Genomic DNA, 14536 nt, shown 5'->3' on the forward strand with positions numbered 1-14536 from the left:
TTTATGGATCACTCCGCTAAAAATCCCTGTTGTACTTTGAAAATGTCCTTTTTTCTCTCTATCTCCAAATAAACTCCAACATTCTCCATTCCTGTAGCAGGCTGAGTATGTTTCAGATTTTGAAAACTCCCTAGCTTTAAATAACTGAAACCACCTACCTTAAAACCTTCCTCATGCAGTAGTTCTGCTATGCTGAGGAATCTGGCTCGGAAGGACTTCTGAAAAAGGAAATTTATTAGGATTTAAAAACAGTGTTTTGTTGGGCAACACGAAGCTCATCCAGATTGTGCTAAGAGGCAAATACACATTTCTGAGCTGAGAGTGTGTGTCTGCGCGTGCAGAAATGTCTGAATGTGCATGTACAGTGCCATTCAAGAAAACTGTCTGGATCCTGAAGGCCAAGTCCCTCCCAGCTAGGACATATTTTGTTACAACACCACAGTATGCGTTCCCATACTAAGTTTGACTGCAACTACAGAAGATTTACTACTGCATATTAAATATCTGGGCAATTGCATTCTCTAATACACCAGATAGAGTCTTCTCTGCTCTTAATTAAATATCTTTTCAATCATTGCTTAAACATTTGGCCTTCTCTTCTGGCAGAAAACATTCATGGACAGACTTTGGGCTGCCTTTGGATGCTCTGTTTGCAAATTTGCACGAAGAAGAGCCTGTGTACGTGTGAGTTCATTTCTAACTCCCATGGGCATATGGAAATGGAAAACACAAAATGACTCAGGAGACTGGGACACCCTATTCCCATGAGGACCTGAATGCCCAGGTACTCAGGGCATCTTTGAAAGGCACTCTCATAATGCATACCCAGATCCAACATAATTTAGAAGTAAAGATGAGATGACCTCCTGTAGACATCTGCACTTGAGCAAGCCATCTAAAGCAACAGGTGAGTGAAAATTTGATCACAGCATAACCTTCTTTGGGATGTCGAAGCTACAGCAATGCAAAGATCGGATGCAACACATGCCCTTCTCACTGCCAAGGCAGACCAAACCTTGCTTTCAACCTTAGCCTGGTCTAGTTATTTGCAAGAAAGAGTATTACAGGCTCACTTGTCCCTGCTTGAGCTACTGATACCTTAACCTTTATGGGTGACAGAGCAATATTCTGCAGGGTGAAAGATCTCCTATGAGGAAAAGGAGTCAACAGGTTTTTTTTCAACCACTCTGGAAAGAACCTTATTCTGAAAGCCATCTCATTCTGTACACTAACTGGAAAATATAAATATACAATGTGACAGGCCTGGCAGCTTCCCAGTCAGAGAGAACGGTTCTGCCTTCTGGTCAGGGGGCTTGGCTTCCACAACAGTATTATAAACTTCTATCAAACATGTACTGAACACTTGTGACACATAAAACAGCCTCTCCATGAAAAGAAATTACAGCCGTCAGCTTGCATCGGAGCAGCCTCAGATTTACAAGCTGGCTGAAAGAACCTGTGTAAGAAAACATTAGTTACTAAAGGTGAAAAGTACAAGCAGGTTTATTTAGTGGAAGATATTTATTGTAGGACAATTGTATTCTTTTTCCTTTATCGGAAAAGTTCTATAACCTCTCTCATGTTTGCTAGCATGCCTTGCTATTTGTAAAGGGCTACATTCTCAGTTAATTCAATACACCTACACCAGTCCTCACTAAGATGCAGCTCAAAATGAAGCCAGCTCATCTCCTGTGATAATCTTGAATTCTACACCCAAACCCACTGCGGAGCAGGCAAAAATTCTGGTATATAACGAACCAAGGCAGAAGGTTACCTTGAAACAACAGACTTCGAGTGCTGGGATTTAAAAATAAAATACTCCATCAATGCTTTCCGCATCTCGTGGTCACCAGCACAGATGTAAGACAGATGCACCCCATCCCAGAGATATCACTGAATAGCCCAATCAGGAAAGAAAATAAAATGAGCTTTTCAACTCCTCTTGCATAAAATATAAATTATTTAATGGTAGAGTCAGGGTTTCAGCATCATAGATTTCTCCAAATTGTGAAAAGAAAAGAGGTCAGATTACCAGCTTGCATAAACTGGCAGAGATTCATTTGTCTAACAAGAAAGCTGTACTCCATCTACCCTGGGAGAGCCTCAGGCCTTCAAAATCCTGGGGAACCTCGACCTGTGCAATGCCAGAGAGTGCTCACAACTGAAGGATGATCCAGAGGGCTTGCGGACCCGGCTGGCTGCCCAACCTGCCTTGTGCTGTCCGGCAGATGTCAAGGAGTGCTCCCCTGTTTGACCTTGAGGACGATTACTTTGTTAGCAACGTTTCTGCATGGCCCTAGTAGGATTACCACTGGAACTGCAACCCGTAAGCACACCAACATGGAAGGCCCTCAGCAAGGCTGGGTTCATTACCTGGGCGTTTGGACCGCAGATCGCAGCACAGCCATTTGACTCTCGATTTTGCAAAATACCCCAGAGTGCAACATTTGCAGGGAAACGAAGATCTCCCTCTCTACTATTGTTAACTACGTCTATTTGACTTTGACCTTCAAGAAGACAGCCTTCTCTCATCTCAACATAATTAATAGCAATGGCTTAAAGGTGCAGTATACTGAATAACCTAAATGTATTGAGCCTAGATACTTCTGAGGGAAGCAGAATTCAAGACTGTTTGGCTTATTATTTCTCTCTCTGCAAGAGCTAGAAGTCCAGTCTAAAAATCAGAGCAAGCTGCTAGTCATGCAGCAATGAAGCCTCCGAAAGCGGGGTATGTTTTGAGTTCATCATCCACTGCAGATGAAATATAGCGCCTTCCTCAGAGACAACCAAGTGGGCTGGTGTACAGGCTCCTGACAAGAACAGCCCTGAGTGCACCAGAACAGCTTGCAGAAACCATCCTGCAGTTTGAAAGCCAGGGGCCTCTGCCCAGGGAGGGACTTCCATCCCGTCACCCCCTCACAGCAATGACATTTAAACACTGATTGTGGAGGTGGGTGACCTGGTATCTGTCCTTCTGAGCCTGTATTTCCCCTTTGAGGATACACTGACAACTTTGCCAGTGTGAGGCAGATGATCTCATGTTTGTGATTAAAATGAGAACACCACTGCTGGTGTTCACAGTCCACCTTACACCTCAGTCCTTGTGCCTCTTGTTTCTGCAGCGAGGGGTTCCCCTTTCCTCCAGCCTGTAATACTCAGGGAAGACCACTCATACTCTGCACGTCAGGTCTTGGTCAGCATTTCAACCTTCCCTTCTTACGAGGCTTTATTTCCCCCCTGTTTCAAAACAGATCATTGAAAAGTAGGTAGGCAACAAACTCCAGAGTGGTAAGGGAGCAATAGTGGTTCTCAGCACTAACTTTACACTTCTTGTTTTGGAGTTTAATTATATAAGAAATATGCTGAGATGAAGAGACCTTTAAGCGATTGACCTGTTGTTTTCAAGTTTCTTTTGCAAGAAAATGAACTGTAAACCACTCATTAAAAAGGACATAATCTTGTTACTTTTAAAAGGTTGGGTGGGGTTGAGCTTTTGGGGTTGTTTTATTTTTTTCCCTTTTTTTTTTTTCTTAAGACCTTTGTACAAAGAACATTTGGCTCAGTTTAACAGATACTAACACAGAACCTACGTAAATGCTTTCTATAGCTAAAATTACTCTTTGCTGCCTGTTCCCTTTTAGCTGCTATCACGCAAATAGGCTTAAATTTTAAACACTGGGCTCTCTCCTTTTTTCTTCTCCTGGCTTTCCTTTTCCCCTTTTTAAAATGCTGTTTTAAAATCTGCAGTGATTGGATAGACAGTAGGAATACAGTACCAACTGCCTGGAGTTTCATACTAAACTTTTAAACTTTATCTAGGTAGCAAGCAAAGACTTTTCTGCTAATTTGAGGTAACTTAGAGCAACAGCTTCAATCTGTAGATCTGTGTGTATATATGTGTATATTTAAGGACTAAGCAGTAATCTGTGTTAGCAGAGGTCATGGTCCTTCCTGGCCACTTTTCACACACTTCCTTCACATCCTCTGCTGGCACAGACAGCCCAATGCGTTTTTCACACCTCAGTTGTCTGACAGGAAGACTCATCTATTCTTTTTTTTTTTTTTTTTTTTTTTTTTTTTTTTTAATTGGCTTTATGCAACCATGTAGGGCATAAGCTTATTACAAGTACAATGGGGAAACGGCGGGAAGCAATCAGTTGTCTTTATGGGGCCCAAGAATGTTCCAGTTGCAGTGGAAATGTCTAAATTTTTTTGAGGAACATACACACATCTCAAAGTTTACAAATGTATCCGACTGCAGCACCTCCTGCAGTAGGTAACTATCCTGTGATAAAGAACGGACACTTTTTGCTTTTCTGCCTAGCTATCTTTTCATCCTGAACCACACATCCTCCTTACTGATACAGAACTGTGAATAGCGCGGGGCTGTTCCTCAGGTAAGCCCATCAGGAACTCCCTCAAGTAAATGCTGCTTGCAGAAGCCATTGCACTGGAAGACATTCCCATAATGACACCATTTAAACTTTTCTGTCACGTATAGCAACTTTGAGGGGTGCTGACAGCAAGAGATGAAACCCTAAAGCCAAGCTCTAGTCTGGTATGGAATCACTGCACCTGCAGAATATGTGTCCGAGAGGCAGTCCCTAAGAGAAGAGAGCTCACAAGATACAGAAACCAGAAACATGACTATACAAACGTAGTGTTGGTTCTTCCTTTAAGCTACTTACTCCTAGCTGATAGGAGCTGCATGGTAGGGAACAGTATCGGCCATGCACCATCATCAAACAGGGAAAGGAATAATGGCAGCCATGCCTGTAGGCAGCCAGGGAAGCAGGCTGTAGGGTGAAGAGGTGAAGACTGTTGTTCTTTAATCCCTTGCGCTGCTGTACTCAAGTATATTCCCATCGTGACTCCAACGAGGAGAGGAACATGACAGTACCATACCTGGTGCAGGTCTCAGTGCCTGACAGCATTACACCAGTAACTAGCCCCACAACACCCTCACAACATCATGTTTTCTACACTGTCGGATGATGCTGCAGCTCTGCCTGGAATGAAATACATGCATCTATGGGGAAAGCTTAGCAGGTCCAGCTTGCGATATGGAAACCGTCTCACTGTTTTGGGGGGGTGGAGCGGAAATGGTTTCAGAAGGGCAAGAGCAATGTACAGATGAAGGAAGTTTATATGTCAGGATGGGAAAGTAGCACCCTCAGGGCTCCCATTTGGGAGGGAGCAAGGAGCGGGCTCTGAGTTCTAGCTGGGATGTTTCTCTGAACTGACCATCTGCAGGCTTCATTCCCCGCAGGAAGGTAGCTTCTAACTCTCTGACCCCACACCTCTGCTTGCAGCAATCCCGGGGGTTTGCCCTCAGCAAACTCCTGCAGCTCCCAGGAGAAACTATCAGGAGTCAGAGGAACAAAAACAGGCCAGCCCCAGGGAATCCAGTAAAGATCTCTCCATGGTGTTTATTCCTCCCTGCCTTACTGCATTTCAAGATGGATTGCAGAGAAACACATTTAAGCTGTAAAGCCACATGAACGAAAACAAGGCAACAGTTACTGAGTTCCTCTGTGTCAGTCCCTTCTCAGCTTTGATTTTTAGGACTCACCTGGATTCCAATCAAAATTCCTTCCTTAGGAAACGTCAACCCTGCAGCAAGCATAGCCTTCTGGAAGGCAGAGTACACATCCTCCCCGAAGCATGCGACCTGGGAAAAGGCACAAAGAAGGCAGCATGAGGGGAAAAAATCAAAAATTACCCCAAAACATTGCTTTAAAAAGAAAAAGAAATGAAATTTTTAAATTGGCTCTTTTGACTTCTTCACACAGAATCAGAGGGTTTTGCATGGAGCCCACAGGCAGGGAGGGGAAAAAATAAACCAGAAAATCATTGCAGACAAATCTCATAATTTTAATGAAGCAATAACAAAGAAATAAGCAACGCTTTAGTTTCAAACAGCACACCAAGGAGTAACAACAATTGATTCTGCTGAGTTATGGGATTGCTGTACACAGCCTCTGCTCCAATGTTTGAGTGCACTGCAAATTGTTTAACATTACAGAATGCTTAAATACCAGTGAATACCATTCTGCATGCAGGCGTGTTTCCCTGTGCGTACACTGCAAACTGGGGTAAGACCGCACTTGTGCTGTCATGTACTTCTGGCGTTTCTCAGGAAGATAAACCACGGTATACAAAGATGCTTTTCCATTAAAAGTATGAAATTCAAGCAAAATGTTAGAATGTACTTAGGAAAACAACAAAGCAATCATGCCAATTCATAATAATTTATTTTATATAAACAAAAACTTGACAAAGAAATCATTTAGCAGTTCTCCATCAGTCAGAACTGCCTGTGGAGCTCAGTTGCTTATAGACTGTCCTACAGTAATGACTTAATGATCTGAAAGAACTAAACTGTGTTCCTTACCAAAATTTGGAATTCTGATGACAAAAAGAGGAATGCATGAGCTTTTATGAAAGTAAAAAAGAAAAAAAAAAAAAACAAACCCCCGAAACGTCACTTTTTCTGGCCAACTCCACACTTGTTGAAAAACAGAAGCAGAAACTGTCACCGATTTTTCTCTGTAAAATAACAAATCTACACACATATACAGATGGGCTAAAGGGGCTGATTGAGAATTGCTCTCGCATTTTCCTCTTATGGTCCTTCCCATCACAGAGTGAGCCCTCACATTCATGGTCTCACTGTTACCATGGTGAGCAGAAACGTAGAAGCCAGTATTTAATGTAAGAAGAAGAACAAATGATGATTTGCCAGATCTTCTGAAGTAAAAAAAGAACAACCAAACAAACAACAATCCCATAAGGGAAGGGATAAAAAAAAAGATTTAAAAAAAAAAATCATGACAACTAGTATCTGAGCTTTTCTCTAAAACTCATCCTTGAGTGTTCAGTCTGTTCTAGAGTGTTTCTGGCTGAGGGGTTATGTGTGTCCTCAACTTTCTAGGGTGGTGGACAGCCCCCTGCCTTGCAGGCTTGGACCAGGGGTTTCCAACCTGCCAGGGGAGATTTATCATTATGATGTGGTCAAAACAGCTACAATATTCAAAGAGACCCCCAGCACTGTGTCTTCTACTGTTCTGGGAACGATGACTTCCAGCAAAATATATCTCTGCCAGATAGATGTGACAAATTCAAGCTCAAATCAAGCCGTGTGCATGAAAAATGTCTTTGAGGAATAATTGAGCGTTTTACCCGAAGCAAGTTATTATCCTTACTTCACTCATAAGAAAGAGTTTCATAACTGTCACATTTTATGGCATTTGTGAATATGGATCTTTCCAACTCATAAAAGTTAATAATCCCTCCTTTATGACCAAGGTAATCTCTAACTCCATATAAAGCTCAGAAAAATAATTCTTGCCCTTAGTTACATTTTTATTCCTTTTTTTTTTAGGGGAGGTGGTGGTGGTGTCTGTGTAGTCACTTTTGTTCTGAAAACAAGGAAGTCATGGAAGTCTTTTGGCTTTTTTCTGCCCATTAACTACACTGAAAGGAAATCTTCTGCAATACTGATTTCCCACACATTATGAAGAGCAAAATACAGTAATTCTGGGGAGATGTAGGAGACCTAAGGCTGTTCGTACCTTGTATCTGGATATAGTGCTTTTTCATACTACAACGATAAGTCTTTTCTAATGAAAACAGCTCATGTAGACACACCCAAACTCATATCAAATGGAGCAGCCCAGGCTCTGCCACATGCCTAGCTACGCTAGAGCACAGTTAAGCCTAATCTAATTGCCTCAGTATTTAATCGTTTCCCAAGTGGCCTTTCTAGCCCACAATAAGTTTCTTGCTACCACAACTCTTTTCTAGAAGTAACAGAGCAAGCAAGTTTAAAGACAGCTTGGGTATATCTACGGAAGCTATTGACAGCTCAGCACTAACTCATAAACGGACCTCTTTGTTCTAGATGAGTTCATATCTCCTCAAATGATGCAGATGGAAACCTGTACCCCTTCAGGGGTGAGGGCTCCCATCAGTGCTGAGGCTACGCAGGAAGAGGAACAGCTTTGTGCCTTTACAGCGTGTCATGTGTACACCAGAGACGCATTTCAGAAGCACCTCACACAGCCCTGCTGTAGAAAGAGTGGGTAAAATAGCCCAGTCTCCCCCTCATCCTACTGATAGTCAATACTGCAGCCATCGCATTTTATTCACTCTTTCTCGCCTTTTGCACCTTGGGACAAACCTTGATGGTTACCAGGCAACAAGAAAAATACCACCACACATGTTTGTTGCCTTTAAGTAACTAGCACATGCCAAGACCAAATGCTCATGACTTGGAGTCTTGATATTGCTATTCTGACATGTGTTGAGCTGTAAGCACTTGTCTGTCTAGAAGCAGGTGATTCATAAAATGGACTGACACACTGAGAACCTCCCAGAACCCAACACTCTCAGATAAACTCATATCAGGCTGTCATACCAACCAGGTCCAACTCAGGGAGCTGACATGCAGCTAAAGAGGGACATCCAGTGGCTGAATACATTGGGTTTTCCAGGACAATGTGTTTTTACAGCTAAGAAAGATGTTTTCAATTTTCTGAAGAAGCTACAGATGCCATCATGATTCAGGCAGTAATAAGATCACTTTCAAAGATTCATGATGTTTAAGGGCAACTTGGTTTTAAAAACCAACCAAACAAAAAAACCAAAGGCAAATCTAAAAGATACCTCCCCAGTAGAGGCCATTTCACATCGGAGAACAGGGTCAGCATCTCTCAGCCGGGACCAAGAAAACATTGGGGCCTGGTGAAAGAAAGAGGGAGGAAGGAGAAATAGAATGAAAATTTAATGGATCATTTAAAAAACAAAAAAACAACAAACACCCAAACCAAAACATCCAGCCACACTTGGAAGCGACAGAAAGAGACAGACATGAATTAATAAAAAAAAAAAAGCACTGATCAAGGCCGATAAGTAAAGGAGTACTTCACAAATGAGTTCCCCCAACATCTTGATGACGGACTGGAACAAATAAACATGTATTTCACAAGTAAATCATCCTTTTACTCTTGCAGTCCTGCTCACATTCTGATGGCATATTTCTAATCTGTGGTAGCCTACTATCACTATCAATTTTAGGACACATTCTAAAACAGAAAGGCTGTGAAGCATCTAAGTCATGAAACAAGGAGAGATACTATCTGAAACCAGTCAGGTTTTCTGACAAAACTGTTCTCCAACAGAAATTTTTCATTCACAGGAATCAAACCATTCCACAAGAAAGCACTCTTTTGGTGTAAACTAGATGAAACTTTGCAAATTATTTTCATATTTTCCCTCTCCCTCGCCAAAATATACACCTATAATTGTTTTATCTTTTGTATGAAAATATTAAGACCCCTGATCATTATAATTTTCTGAGGACTTAGGTCACTGCGGTCTCTTGAGTTCTCTTGTCTAATTTGACCTTATTAAAAAAAAAAAAAAAAAAAGAGAGAAACAAACTCTCTCAAAGAGCCAATGACCACATGTAGCAAACATGGAACACATTTTCTACTAAGGAATAATTTTCTATAGGGCTTCTCTACGTCTTAAACTACTAATGGCATTTGCATAAAATGAAAAAAAAAGAATCTATTTTTAAATCCAAATACATAATTCTGTTCTTGGGAGTCTCTGACAGTAACACTGCAGACAAGACAGCTGCTGTTTCATGATACCTAACAATGACCAACTAAAATGTGACAGCAGAAATTCATTGCGAAAGGTTTCTCAAAAAATGTCATATGGCTCTGTGACTTTTAGATCAGTTTTGCTTCTTCTATAAGTAGAGAAAATTTTTACAGTGGCCAAGTCTACAGTCTCAAGCTGAGATATGGCAGTCAAGGTGGATTATTTTTAAGGCACATATTGTTTTGAAAGGTAACAAGTAACAAAGCCTTCCACCAGCTCCCTAACTTTTGTCTGCCATGAACATGAAAAATGCATCAGCAGGAGCAGACTCTGGTACTGCAAATAAACCCTATTCAAAACTTAGTCAGTCATGTTCTATCTACTATTTAATCTTGGTCAGGCCATGATACTTGCGTCACTCTGCAAGCAAGCATGGCAAGACAATATTTCAGTCACTAAAGCTAAAACGGTGAGACTCCAAAACCACAAAGGAGCAGCTATGTTGAGAAAGAAGAAAAGAGTTCCATATTCTCTTTTCAGAGCATTTAAGAACTGCTGGAGAAACAAAATCCCATTTCCATGCAAATATTCCTAGCAATAAAAACATTAGAGGACAGAAAATATGATGCATGAATAATGAGAACCAGGTTTAACCAGAATATTTTTCAAAGTTTAGCATTTCCAAAGGTATTAGCACGTTTTCATATTTGACAAATCCACACAGCACACAAACAGTATAAAAGGCTTTGTAGTGAAGTTTTCAAGAATATAGTTGGGTTTTACGCTCTGTAGCCAGCAGTCCCAGGAGAGACAAAACTCTTGACTGTTTAGCTAACAACAGTGCAGAAGCCCCAGGTCTAAATAATAGACATTTATAAAAATAAATAAGACTCAGAAAAATAAAGGTCTCAGATTAGAATTTCATATAATGCCTATCTGTGGCATCAAAATAAAAAGTAAAGCTACTTCTAGACTGACTGGCTTGCCAATAACCTGAGCTGGCTTGGGCCACACATTTGGCTTGCATTTTGATAGGTCTGAACATTTTATTAGTAGAAAGATGTTAGGTGTTTTGCATTTCCTCAATTTTCACTTGATATGGAAGCTATTAAAGCTTGAAAGTTTCTGTATAAACAATTCTCATTATCCACTGTATTTTCTGCACCGCTGTTCTAGATTTTCATGATTAGTAACTTCAATTAATTTTTTTTTTCTTCCACTAAGCATTCAAAACTATCTACAGTACACTTTGGCATCTTGGGTGCTATACAAGCTTGGCAATTATGAAAAGTAAAGTCTTGGCCCCACTGAAATCAGAGGATCCAAGACTGTCACCCCCATTTTAAGTAGTGGTGCATATAAAGGGGATTACATGCATTCAACAGCCCATGTCCCAAATCCTGAAGATAAAATTGGGGGGGGGGGACACACATTCAAACCACAAATTTATACATGTCCACACATGTATTAGATAGTATTACAAAATAGCCTGAACTTCAGTGTATAATCTGCAACTGCATATTTATTATGCAGTGCATAAACATGATTCCGAGTAGGTTAGAAGTAAGAAATAAAAAAGATTGATTTTGTTAATAAACGCTGGATAATTTTCCTTTTGATTTTCCTCCAAAATTCCCAACATACATTATCTTGACAGAAACTACAAAAGGTCAATTTGGCCTTTGGCCAATGAGTAAATTGTTCTCTCTGGGCATTAAAGTACTAATTGCCTATTAATGTGCTAGGTGCTGGCTCTGTTGTGGGGTTTTTTGCTGTTCTTTTGGAAGTCATACCTTAATCCCAACATATTTGGATGGAATAATGGGATGCTCCAGCGTGGGGAGGGATGACTCATTAACCTCTTTTCCAGTCATCACTTTTGTGGCCACATCGATGAAGTCCACACCCAGAGTTTTCGATACAAAAGGGAAGGAGCGTGAAGCCCGCAAGTTGCACTCTATCACCTGATGGGATTAAAAAGGAGAAATAATGAAGGAATAGATTGATTCATATTTTTGGAAATCAGTCCTTACTCCTCTTGGCAGAGAGGCTCTTCACATTGCCAAATAAGAGACACAGAAATTGTGTTTAATATTACAAACAGTGATGAGGGATGGGTAGTGGCCAGCTTCAGATACAAGGAGCCTGATGTTCTGCAACGGAATTTCATCTCTATTGTCTGAAAATTAGAACTGAGAGTAATCCACAGTTCATTTTGGAAAATGTGTTGTACTGTACCCTAAGTTAATGTGCAAAAGGCATGGAAACTTAGGCACAGGCATTAGGTACAGCCTTTAGAAGCCCACCTTGTTCTTTTGCCATGGTAATGGCACTTCATGAATGACTGGGCTATCCTTACCAACTTTCCTCATCTACATGCAGGAGTCATTCCATGACCCAAGCAAGAAACAAAGAAGTTCTTCATCCTGCTGAGAAGTGCACCATGGAGTTCATTAGCAAAAGAGGAATTGCTGTAAGCGAGAGTGAAGGGGGACAAGAATAGGTATGTTAAGACAGAATGGAAAAGGGGTGTTTATCCAGAGAAAAGGCAAGCACAGTTGAGGGAAAGCATGGAAGGAAACACATTCTGTCCCTCTGTGGAGTCTCTGAGTAACTATGTGTGAAACAGAAGAGAGATAAAGAACTGCAAGTACCTTTTTCTCAACTAATAGCCCAAACAGGATTTTCACCAATAATACATCTTTTCTATACCACATCAGGTTTTCTTTCCACTCATCACTTCCTCAGTCATACTCTGCTCACGTTCCTCTGATCTTCTCCCATTAGCAACAGAAAGCCAACTGTTACCCATAAAGGGACAGACATCTGCTGTACTTCTTTTACTGATAGCTACTAGGACCATGCTATTTAGATAACCATCTTAATGGCTTATATTAAAGGCTTAAACACTTAAATTGTCTTGTTTTCTTTCCAATGCCTTGGAAGGCTTATTTTAAGGACTGAAATAGCTAAAGATGAGAGAGGATATGAGTGATCTAAAAGTAAAGATATTCATTTCATAGGGTGAGATGCAAGTCCCAGTGCTGTCCATCATATTCAAAACTGATAATTTTGGGAAGGACAGCAGCCCACAATGAAACAAAGCTAGTGCTGACAGTCAATGTAACCAGACTCACTTCACCCTCAATGTGAAGGCAGGGGAGGATGCTCTCTCCCACATAGACAGAGCGAGCTGCGTGACTAGGGGTAGCACAGGTGAGCCACACATGGTCAAACAAGGCAGGTTAGAAACCTACAGCTGCTACTGCCACAGAGTTTCCATGGCAGGGACCGCAGGAACCATGCACCTAACTATGCAAAGCAGAGCCTGACTTCCTCCAACAGTCACAAGAGCTCTTACCAGCACATTGTTACCTCGCACCAAGAACTGAATGTTGAATGGACCAGAGATGGCAAAGGCATTTGCAATCTTTTTTGTAGCAGCTTTTACCTATAAAAATAAATAAAAATGTATGTATATATAATAAATAAATAAATCCCACAAAATAGACAGCATCATGGCAATAAATCACATCACATGTGGATTCCTTTAAATGTTGCATCTCTGCCCTAGCATATTCTTTCTCTATACCCTCATTTTGGTAATAGCATTATCTTTCAGAAGCAAACATGTTTCATTTGCCTGGTAATCTAGAGCCCAAAGTGCTATTTGAGGGCAGAAGTAAAAATCAGCTTTGCATGAGAGAGAGAGCGCGCAAGCAGGGAAAAGAAGGAGAAAGAAAAAAGAGAGAGAGTATAAAAGCCTGCCCTGCCTGTAGCAATTCCTACACTGCACACTGGAACCTTTATACCTTTCTTGGTGAAATAATGAATAATGATGTTTTGCCATTTGAAATTAACTACTTGGTTTTACACATGTCCCAGAAGTCTTTCACCAACACGCCTGTCCCATCACAGATCAGTGGGAGGTGTCTCAGCAGATACAGTCTGGAACAAACTGGGACAAAACACTATGGTCTTATTTTCTAGGTTTGTCAAGAAATCACGTGCCATTTCAGTACAAGTGTTTGAATAGCTTTGCTCCAGGAGATGCCCATTTTCAAAAACAAGGCCTCGGACATTCTTGTAAACAGAGTTGGAGCACAGAATATTGCATTATAGCTCTTGCTGGCTTCCAAGCAAACCCTTAGCAGGATGACATCACAGGGGATGGCACATTTCATTTAGAAAATGCATTTTGTCAACTAACTCTGTATCACCAGGTGTATTCTTGAAAGGGGAAAAAGTCAAGATCAGGTGAGGTTCATTCATCCTGATATCCTTTCTGGAAAAGCAGGCAGCTAGAAAGCGATACACCTGATCCAATCATTTAAGGATTATGGAAGAAAAGGAAGCGGAAAGTGAACCATGGCATATATATGAATTAGACAATCCTCTACTGCTATGGAAGCTGGTTCTAAACCAACGAAACAAAAAAATCCAATGGGTCTGAAAGTGTACACATCTACTGCTTAAATTATTGGGATATAGTTCAGATGATCCTATGTACAGTATAGCCGATCACAGGGGCACATTGACATCCTACACTTGCACATATCACACTGGCCTTTAAAAAAAAAAAAACATTGGTAATTTGATTTCTCCATTGGTGATTGAGTTCTCCCCAAGCAAAGGAGAAAAGCAGATTCAAACTCTTATTTTCTTTTCTCTTTTCAGTGCTAGTCCAAAACGTACCTTCTCCAAGGCTCCCTGGCTAATAGTCTGTGTGGGTAACATGAGGGTGGCGTCTCCAGAATGAACACCTGCATCCTCCACATGCTCTGAAATAGCATGTGAAATAACCTGCATACAGTAACAAGAGAGCAGTTAGTCACTTCACCGTCTCTCATGAACTGTTTTCCCCATCTCCAGCCCAGCAGAGTCTCCTGAACAGAGCTGTATCCAAAAGCGGATGCAGACAGGA

At 41.0% G+C, this 14536-nt stretch overlaps 1 protein-coding gene across 1 annotated transcript in view; it reads right to left on the bottom strand.

The window, feature by feature from the left end:
• CPS1 (carbamoyl-phosphate synthase 1, mitochondrial) overlaps positions 1-14536 on the bottom strand; it is a gene marked incomplete at its 5' end in the record, with an annotated part of 84796 nt that overhangs the window by 3002 nt on the left and 67258 nt on the right. The window contains 6 exons of the mRNA XM_009699474.1: positions 159-218; positions 5573-5671; positions 8668-8742; positions 11406-11576; positions 12974-13063; positions 14308-14415. Of these exons, the coding sequence (XP_009697776.1) occupies positions 159-218; positions 5573-5671; positions 8668-8742; positions 11406-11576; positions 12974-13063; positions 14308-14415 (603 nt within the window). The remainder of the gene's footprint in view (positions 1-158; positions 219-5572; positions 5672-8667; positions 8743-11405; positions 11577-12973; positions 13064-14307; positions 14416-14536) is intronic.

Source organism: Cariama cristata, unplaced genomic scaffold (genome assembly GCF_000690535.1).
Source record: "Cariama cristata isolate BGI_N322 unplaced genomic scaffold, ASM69053v1 scaffold4144, whole genome shotgun sequence".
Classification (NCBI taxonomy): Eukaryota; Metazoa; Chordata; class Aves; order Cariamiformes; family Cariamidae; genus Cariama; species Cariama cristata.